At 70.0% G+C, this 8,892-nt stretch overlaps 3 protein-coding genes across 3 annotated transcripts; all 3 read left to right on the top strand.

Annotated features, from left to right (window-relative positions):
• Positions 1-39: 39 nt before the first annotated feature.
• Positions 40-2,205, top strand: SDHAF2 (succinate dehydrogenase complex assembly factor 2). The gene is made up of 4 exons (XM_076343702.1): positions 40-119; positions 626-849; positions 1,632-1,741; positions 1,901-2,205. Exons 1-4 carry the CDS (start codon positions 105-107, stop codon positions 2,029-2,031), a joined length of 480 nt encoding a protein of 159 aa, XP_076199817.1. The 5' UTR covers positions 40-104; the 3' UTR covers positions 2,032-2,205.
• A 195-nt stretch (positions 2,206-2,400) lies between these two features.
• On the top strand, positions 2,401-5,067 carry SAXO4 (stabilizer of axonemal microtubules 4; the record flags this gene model as incomplete). Its single annotated transcript, XM_076343486.1, is given in 10 exon segments — positions 2,401-2,833; positions 2,836-3,025; positions 3,111-3,355; positions 4,067-4,167; positions 4,262-4,312; positions 4,423-4,509; positions 4,580-4,684; positions 4,747-4,819; positions 4,915-4,966; positions 4,968-5,067. Coding segments are annotated over 10 exon segments (1,437 nt in total), but the record flags the coding sequence as incomplete, so codon positions are not given.
• A 907-nt stretch (positions 5,068-5,974) lies between these two features.
• On the top strand, positions 5,975-7,703 carry LRRC10B (leucine rich repeat containing 10B). The gene has a single exon (XM_076343696.1). It carries the CDS (start codon positions 5,975-5,977, stop codon positions 6,839-6,841), a length of 867 nt encoding a protein of 288 aa, XP_076199811.1. The 3' UTR covers positions 6,842-7,703.
• The last annotated feature ends 1,189 nt before the right edge of the window (positions 7,704-8,892 follow it).

Here is an 8,892-nt window from a genome sequence, read left to right as displayed (position 1 = left end):
CCCCCCCCCCCCCCCTTTCGTCTTCCTCCCCGCCGCGCCATAGAGTCGGGCCGCCCCCCGTCACAGAGCGGCCCGGACGGAGGCTAGAGGGGCCGCGCGGGGCTATGGCGGCGGCCAGGGTGAGGGGGGGGCGGTGGGTCCGGGGGGAGCCTGTGGGGAGCCTAAGGGGCTGGGAGGGGCGGGGGAACCGAGGGAGACCCTGGGGGCAGCAGGGTCGGGGGGGTGGGGTGGGGTGTGTGTTTATGGGATGGGGGGGTCAGGGGCAGTAGGGCCTGGGAAGGGTGTGTGGGATTGGGGGACCGGGGGCAGCAGGGTCTGGGGGGGATTTCGGGGGGGGGGGGGGGGGTGTTAGGGGCAGAAGGGCCTGGGGGGTGCGGGATGGGGGTTTGGGGGCAGCAAGGTCCGGGGGGGGTTACAGGATGGGGGCGGCATGGCGGGGGGGGGGGGGGGGTTATGGGATGGGGGGGTCTCGGGGGGGCAGCAGGGTCTGGGGACGGTGCGGGACAGGCGGTCCGTGGCCAGCAGGGTCTGGGGGGGCCGTGTGCGTGCTGGGGATCTCCCTGTCCCCGCTGTGCTGGAGCAGCCAGGCCTGACCTCCCCTGCGCTGTTCCTGTCCCTTTCACAGCTCCGTTCCCTGCCCGGGCGGGCTCTGTGCCGACACGTTTTGGGGCCGGTGAGCCTGCAGCGTGGCTACCGCGGGGACTCCCCGACGGACTCGGGAAAGGACGTGCTGGAGATCCCCTTACCCCCCTGGCAGGAGCGTCCCGACGAGCCGCTGGAGACCAAGAGAGCCCGGCTGCTGTACGAGAGCCGGAAAAGGGGGATGCTGGAGAACTGCATCCTGCTCAGGTGAGGCGCGGGGTGCCCGTCCCCGCTCCCGGCTTCTCAGCCACCCTCCGCCGCTTGTCCGCCTCCCTGCCGTCAGGGCGCCCAGGCTGCTCTGTCCTTCCCCACAGCGCCCTGACAATTTGTCCCCCGCAGACGGGGGCGGGCAGGGATGGCCTGTACTTTACGGGAGAGAGAACAGCAGGTCTGGAGAGCTGAGGGAGAAAGGCCGGTCGAGGTGAGCGTAGCTGCTGTGCGGTTCAGCTCCCTAAGGATCTCACAGGTTTTTAATTAACAAGGAAGAGCCCCGAGCATCGCGGGAAAGGGTTTGGTGGGGTAGTGCACAGCCATAATCCAAACCCTAAGGAGATGAGATGTTGCTTAGAGGATAGAAGGCAGGCAGGAGGCTGAGCTGTTGAATAAATCACCGCGGGAGCTTTGCTCGCGTAGGATGCAGCGATCAGTGCTGCTGCCGGGCAGGACGGAGCAGAGCCAGAGGCAGCCGGAGACACGCGAGAGCTCTGGAGGAAGCTCCTAGCTGATGGCTGAGCCGAAATCCTTTGGGAAGGATGTATGTAATTTCTGGGACGTATGAACGAGGCAAGGCCGGTCGGGTTTCCGGACTGAAGTGGTGGTTAACAGAGAGCAGGCTGGGGCTTAAGGCAGGAGGCAGCTCGCTTGCGACCCAGCTCCTCCGTGTCTTCTGGCATCGCCTGGAGAGCTGGGCGCCAGCCGCGGTCGGGAGCAGCGTGCCAGCCCGGCTCTTCCTCCGGTCACCCGCGCTCATCCTCGTACACTCTCTCCAGCCTCTTTGCGAAGGAGAACCTGAACCGCATGAGCGAGCAGCAGCTGAATCTTTACGACCGGCTCATCAACGAGCCCAGCAACGACTGGGACATTTACTACTGGGCCACAGGTACGGTGCAGCCGCCTGTGGCCCTGCCCGCTCTGACGCCAGGGCACCCTCGCCGCGCCGGGCCGTGGGAGCTGGGCTCGGTGGGGTGACGGCGGTAGTTGGGTGCTTTGGGACAGGACGGAGCCGTTCTCTGGCTGCCCCTTTCTGTTTTTACCGCAGAAGCGAAGCCCACGCCGGCCGAGTTCGAGAACGACGTGATGGCCATGCTGAGGGAGTTTGCCAAGAACAAGAAGAGGGAGCAGAGGCTGCGGCAGCCGGACCTGGAGTACCTCTTCGAGCCACCCCGCTGACGGGGCGGGGGCCGCCTTCTCCCTCCCCATCCCCTGGAGCAGAGGAGGGGCACGGGGCCCCGTGGAGACACCGATGCCGCTGCCCTCCCTGTGGCTCTCCTCCTCCTCCGGCAACGGCTCCCTCGGACTCTTGGGGCACGACGAATAAAGCCGTGGCTGCTAGCCCTGCCGCTCCTGCCGCCTCCCTGCTGCTGCGTTGGGAGCGCAGGGCTCTGCTCTTCGGCGGCGGCAGGAGCGGGCGCTCGGGGGAGGCCGCGGCAATCCCGGCTCGCGCTGGCACGTGGCAGCTCACCGCCGTCTCCAACCCCTACCCCGTCCCTTTGAAACCCTTTTTCTGGGGGCCCCGGGGAGGTGGCCCCACACCCGGGGGGGGCTGTGGCCCCCTCCGCAGGAGGTTGGAGTGGGGCGTCCTGCTCCCCGGTGCCCGCTGCGGGGTTTCCCAGCCGGGCCAGCGGTCCCCGGGTGGCGGTGACAGTCCCTCCGCGGCTGAGGTCCCCACGCGTCACCTCGCCGGTTACCGGGAGACGGCATCGCCATCCCAAAGTCTTGCTTCCACCGGGACATTCCACAGCCACCCCTGCCCTCCAGACCCTCCGGGCAGGCAGGGAGCTGCTCCGGCACAGCCCTACCATGGCGTCTGCCTGTCTGTCCGTCCGTCCCCATCCCCGTGCTAAGCTGCGGTCCCTGCCGCAGGGCTCGCCTGCCGCGGGGCTGGGCACTGTCTCCCCCTCGGCGAAGGCGCGCACCGGGGGAAGCGTCGACTTCATGAACTTCTATGCCACGAGCTACGCGGTGGCCCACGGTAGGGGGTCCCGAAGGCCTCCCCGAAGGCGGGAGGGGGGGCTCGTTCCCGGGGCTGAGCCCCCTCTCCCTACTGTCACCCAGGCCAGCCGTGTTTCCGTCCCCGCCTCGGCCACCACGCCGGCACCGGTTATGTGTCCAACAACCACTCAGCCATCTCCTGCCTGCTCTGCCCGCGGCACGCAGCAGAGGGGTAGGTAACCCTGCTGCGGGCGGGGGGGGGGGGGGGGCAAGTTTTGGGGCCACCCCGTCACAGGCACGCTGGCCTCCCGCCGCAGCCACTGCCAGGACACCGTCACGTCCACCGCCGCCGAGCACTTCAAGCCCTTCTGGTTCCCCGACGGCCGGAGCCCCCTGCCCCGGCACGTCCACCAAGCGGGGAGCGGGTACCCCCAAGAGTCCTCTCTTTCCTGCCTCCGCGCTGGGGCGGTGAGTCCCCAGCACACGCAGCATCTCCAGGGCCCCCCCAAAACATCCAGGGAGCACAGCACAGAGAGCCGCCGCACCGGTCCTGCCCAGCCAGGTGTGGTTTTGGGGGTGTCGGTGGTCCCGGGGCCAGCTCCGACCCCAGGAGGTTTTGGGGGTGTTGGTGGCCCTGGGGCCAGGTCCGTCCCCAGGTGGTTTTGGGGTGTCGGTGGTCCCAGGGTCAGCTCCAGCTCTAGGGGGTTTTGGGGTATCGGTGGTCCCGGGGCCAGCTCTGGCCCCAGGAGGTTTTGGGGGTGTTGGTGGCCCTGGGGCCAGGTCCGTCCCCAGGTGGTTTTGGGGTGTCGGTGGTCCCAGGGCCAGCTCTGACCCAAGGAGGGTTTGGGGGTGTTGGTGGCCCTGGGGCCAGGTCCGTCCCCAGGTGGTTTTGGGGTGTCGGTGGTCCCGGGGCCAGCTCTGACCCCAGGAGGTTTTGGGGGTGTTGGTGGCCCTGGGGCCAGGTCCATCCCCAGGTGGTTTTGGGGTGTCGGTGGTCCCAGGGTCAGCTCCAGCTCTAGGGGGTTTTGGGGTGTTGGTGGTCCTGGGGCCAGCTCCGACCCCAGGAGGTTTTGGGGGTGTTGGAGGTCCCCTGCCCTGCGTCACCCATCCCTGCCCACCCCCAAACACGGGGGGAGAGGCAGGGCCCCCAGGCTGTATCCGGCGCCGTCACACCAGGTAACGCCATGGCTGGCTGCGGGGCCGAGCGCAGGCTGGGCTGGGGACGGGGCTGGGGACAGCGGAGCTCCCTCCCTGCCCCGTCTGCTCCCCACAGGCGTCCTGCGGAAGATGACCATCGGCACCACGGAGCAGTCGGGCTTCACCAGGCCCACCCTGAGGAGCGACGGCATCCTGCCAGCCCTGCCGGGCCAGCCCGTGAGCCCCAGCCCCACCGGGTCCCCTGTCCCTCACCAGCCCCCCCCACACACACTCCCTCTGCACCCCAAGGGACACTTATTCTCTCCCGCAGCTCGGCATTAGCATCACCGCAACGGATTACCTGCCCTCTGTGCGCAGCCACGTAAGTGGGGCGAGAGGAGGGGGCAGCGAGGCGAGACCCCCGGCAGGCAGGGCTGGGGCACGGGGTGGAGGACATCGTGTCCCAGCTGCCCCATCTCCATCCTCCGGCAGGGCGGCGAGACGCTCCCGGCGCTGCCGGCGGGCTCCGAGAGAGGCAGCGGGTTCAGCCGGGAGGTGCCGGGCCGCCTGGGCACGGCGGTGAGCAGGACCCCGTCCCACTGCCCGTCCCCACGTGCCCTCCCCGTCCTCACCTGCTGTCCCCACCCAGGGCTTGCCCACGGCGGGCCACCCCGTCCCGCTCGTCTCCCGAGGGCTGCAGGCACCCCGAGCGACCCAGGCCAGCCCGCTGGGACAGCAGGGTGCTGGCAGGAAGGTGGGTGCAAGCATGGCCCCGGCCCCGTCGGACCGTGCACCCAAACCACCTCCGTCCCTCAGGAGCCGTCGGGGTTCGCCACTAACCACGGCCAGCACGTCACCCCCCGCCCACCCCTGTCCCCCGCAGCGCCAGGTGAGTTTGGGGTGGCCCTGGGGGGGGGGGGGTGTCCTCGCAGCCCCCGGGGGGGGGCTCCAGCCTCACCACCCCTTCCCTCCTGGATTTTCCAGCCCGGTGTTGGCGGGGTCCAACCTGGACGGTGAGACCCATGGGGGGCATCCAGCCCCAGCGGCTTCGGCACCAACAACCACCCCACCGGGCTGGGGGACATCATCAGCCACTCCCCGGCGTGCCCCCCCCCCCCCCAGAGTGGCCCGAGGTAGTACTGCTGCACCCTGGGGGTCCCCGCCTCGGCAGTAGCCCCGGCTTCTTTGGGGACCCCCCCAGTCCCTGGGAGCACGGGGAGAAATAAAGACCCAAAACAGTCTTCCTGGGCACAACGCCGTTGTCACCCCTGCCCCCCCCCCCTCCCCCGAGACCCCTGCCCACAGCCCTCGTTTTGGGGGCTGCCTGCACCCCGAAGGCTGGCAGGAGGATTTTGGGGGGGGGACGGGGACGGTGCTGCCCGGCCGGCAGCCGCTGGAGGGCTGTACGAGCCCGGCTTTCCAGTGCTGGCTTTGGGATGACACAGCTGATTTGCGGCAGGGAAAAAACCAGGCAGGGCTGGCTGGGGTGGGCAGCGGGAGGAGGAGGAGGAGGAGGAGGAGGAGGAAGGGGGAGAGCCCCAGCCTGTCCCGCAGGACCCCGCAGGGTGGGCAGCCGTGGCGCGGGAGCGGGTCACTTGGGGTCTCCATCCAAGCCCTCCCTGGCCATGGGGCGTGCAACCAGGCTCGGTGGGGTGTGAAAGGGCGCCGGGGAGGGGTGGCTGTGCCGGGGGGGGGGGGGGACGACGGGGACGACGACGACCCTGCAGCATCTCCCTGGGGGTCCCAAGGGACGCGGGTGATCACAGAGGGACACCCCCACCCAGCCCAGCGCCCCGGGGAGATGCTGACCCCAGGGCTGCCGGAGGGCCCGGCCGGGCGGAGCGGGGAGAGGGGTGCGGGGGGGTGCTGCCCGGGGCGGGGGACGGGGCGGGGGCGCGGGCAGGGCGTGGCAAGGGCGTGGCAAGGGCGAGGGCCCTCCCCTCCCCGCCGCCGGGCCACGCCCCCGCCCTCCCATTGGCTGACGGCCGGTCGCCTTGGCGACGGCGTGGGCCCGGGCCCGGGGCCCGGGGCCCCCGCCGCGGGGATGGGGAGCGGCGGCTCGGCGGGGCGCGGGGCGCGGCTGGCGGCGGCCGAGGGCCCGGGGGGGGGCGGCGGCGAGGGGCGCCTGGAGGTGCGGGGCGGCCGGGTGCCGGCGGCCCCCTGGGCGCAGCGGGGGCTGCGGAAGCTCTACCTGAGCGACGCGGGGCTGCGGGAGGTGCCGGCCGAGCTGGCGGCCCTGCGGCACCTCCGCACCCTGGCCCTGGACGGCAACGAGCTGCTGGAGGTGCCCGAGGCCCTCTGCCGCCTGCCCCGCCTGGCGCACCTCTACCTGGGCCGCAACGGGCTGCAGGGGCTGCCGCCTGCCTTCGCCCGCCTGCAGAGCCTGCGCTGCCTCTGGCTGGAGGGCAACTTCCTCGCCCGCTTCCCCCGCGCCCTCCTGCTCCTGCCCGACCTGCGCAGCCTCCAGCTGGGCGACAACCGCCTGGCCCGCCTGCCCGCCGGGCTGCCCCGCATGGCCGGCCTGCGGGGGCTCTGGCTCTACGGGAACCGCTTCGAGGAGTTTCCCCCGGCCCTGCTGCGCATGGCCCACCTCCACGTCCTCGACCTGGACCGCAACCGCATCGCCCGCTTCCCCGACCTGACCTGCCTCTCCGCCCTGTGCCTCCTCTCCTACGACCACAACCCCGTCCGGCAGCCGCCCCACGTGGGGGATGCCGTCCGGCTGGTGGGCAACGGGGCGCAGGAGTTCATGGAGGCGCGGCAGGAGCGCCTGCAGAGCCTCCAGCACCAGGAGGATGCGGAGGAGGAAGGCGCCGAGGCCCCACCGGCGGCCCCCGGGGATGGCTCCCCGCCGCTGGAAAATGGGGAGGGCGGCTTTGCAGCCCTGCCGGGCTCCCCGGGGGAAACGTGAGCCACCATGCTGCAGCCAGACACCTGCAGGGACGCACCGCAGAGGGATGGGGAGCCTCCACGGGGCTCCCAAGGACCACCGTCTCCCAGCTAGGGCTGGGGAAGAAGGAAGTTCATGGCCTCCAGGCGAAGGAAAACAGACGGTCCGAGGACAAGCGTCTCCCAGCTGGGACAGCAAAGAGCCGCCGCCTGGATCTGCAGGGCTCGTGGGTCACCGCTGGGATCCACAAGCCCACCTTAGAGCATCCCACGTAACCGCAGGGTGCCTCGGATAGGGGAAACAGCCCTCTGCCCTGACGGGTGACCCCACAGACCCCACTTGCCTGCTGGACAGGCCCTGGCAGGCAGCACAGTGTGCTGAGAGCCAGGCGTCCCCACGATGCCTACCCACGAGCACGGGGGCCTTCCTACCACACGCTGCAGCTGCCCCGCCACCTCCACGCGCGTCCTTCGCTCCTGGCTCCGTGGGGCAGGAGAGGAAAAAGCAACGCCGTTTGGACCCGTTCCACACAGACCCCGTCACCCTGCAAAAGCAGCGAGGTTTGAGAGCAAACGCACAGACCCCTTCTCCCCCCTGAGATCCCCCGTACTGCCGCTGGAATTGGGCTGGGGGAGAGAGAGAGAGGTCTCCGCCGGGCTCCTCCCGGCCGTCAGGTTTGGGAAGGAGCCGATGGAAGCCCCACCTGGACACAAGCACTGCCCATCGTGCCTGGAAAGGGTTTTGCCTCTGTATGGGAAGAGGAGCCCCAGCTCCGGCTCTGCCTGCCCCAAAACGGGCGCCGAAGCCAGGGCTGCTGCCTTGTCCTTCCTCTTCCCTTCCCCAAGCTCCCTTTGTACCAAACTCAAGCAATAAAAAGCACAAACCCAAGAAAACCCGGTGTGAGAGAAAGGTGATGGGGTCGGTTCTCTGGGGGGCTGCGGCAGGGAAGGGGGCTGTTCGGGAACCGCTGGAAACACGGCGACGCATCCTGGTGCAAGACCACCGGCTCCTCTTATTTTTAACGTTCGAGGGAGTCCTGTTTTCCTCCGCCTGTCTCCGAGCCGTGCTCCCACTCTCCACCGAGCCATCCCGGTGCGGCGGGGGAGCTCGGCCGCACCGGCACCGAGCGCTCCCTCCGAGGGCTGGGGCACGCTGGAGGTTTCAGACCGCGCGTCCGCTTTTAATTGCGAGGGGTCTGGTGGCTGGGAGGCAGCCGGCGCTCCTGCCACGTCCTCTCCCGCGCTCACGGGGCGGATGCTGCCCGGCTTTTCCACACACACCCCCACCCCCCTTCCCCGCTCTGCGGCGGGAACCGCGGCTATTTTAGATGCGGTGGAGCATCCTCGTCTGCGGGATGCGCAGGGCCTGTCGGTGCCAGCCCCTCCGGCAGCGGAGGCTGACGAAGCCCCCGCGTTTCCAGCGGTAACGAGGCCCCGTTTCCATTCCCGCTTGCAGATGGCGGATTTGGGGCTTGGCAAGGAGCTCGGCTCGCTCTTCCCCCTCGGGTTCGGGACTGCCCGCGGCGGGGACAGGTACAGGCTGTCGGTCCCTCTTGCCACCCAGGCAGCTTTCACCATCCTGGCTTGTAGCTGGCAGAGCATCCTGGCGTGGGACGCCCCCGGCACCCAGCCCTACGCGTGGCACCCTGGGGTGCGAGTATGGCAGTGGGTGGCTCCCGGCCCCCAGGGGTGCACAGGGATGACGCCATCCATCTGGGGTGCTGCTGCTTTGCCTGGGGAGACAGTGCTGCTAATTAGCAGGTAATTATCCGTCGCCCCGCGGGGTGCTGGCCCTGGCAAAGACCTGCAGGACTCCGAGCCCCAGCTATGAGACGTCCTTTTCTGCCTGGCACGACCCCTCTGCTGCCACCGGCTCTGTGCAGACCCCTCGCCAGCCCGTCTGCGCTCGGCAGGGCGAGGGGTGCAGGTGGCCCCGGGTGCCACCAGCCTGTCCCTGCAGCAGGGGCTGGATCCAGAAGCTCTGACACCTGGGGAGGGGGGGGTCCCTGCCTCCCTGCAGCCTTCCCCCCCCGCCCCAGCCTTTCGCAGCCCTGGGTTTCACGCTCTGGCTGG

The sequence above is a fragment of the Aptenodytes patagonicus genome, chromosome 7 (assembly GCF_965638725.1).
Source record: "Aptenodytes patagonicus chromosome 7, bAptPat1.pri.cur, whole genome shotgun sequence".
NCBI classification, from domain to species: domain Eukaryota; kingdom Metazoa; phylum Chordata; class Aves; order Sphenisciformes; family Spheniscidae; genus Aptenodytes; species Aptenodytes patagonicus.
This window is presented reverse-complemented; position numbering and strand designations above follow the sequence as displayed.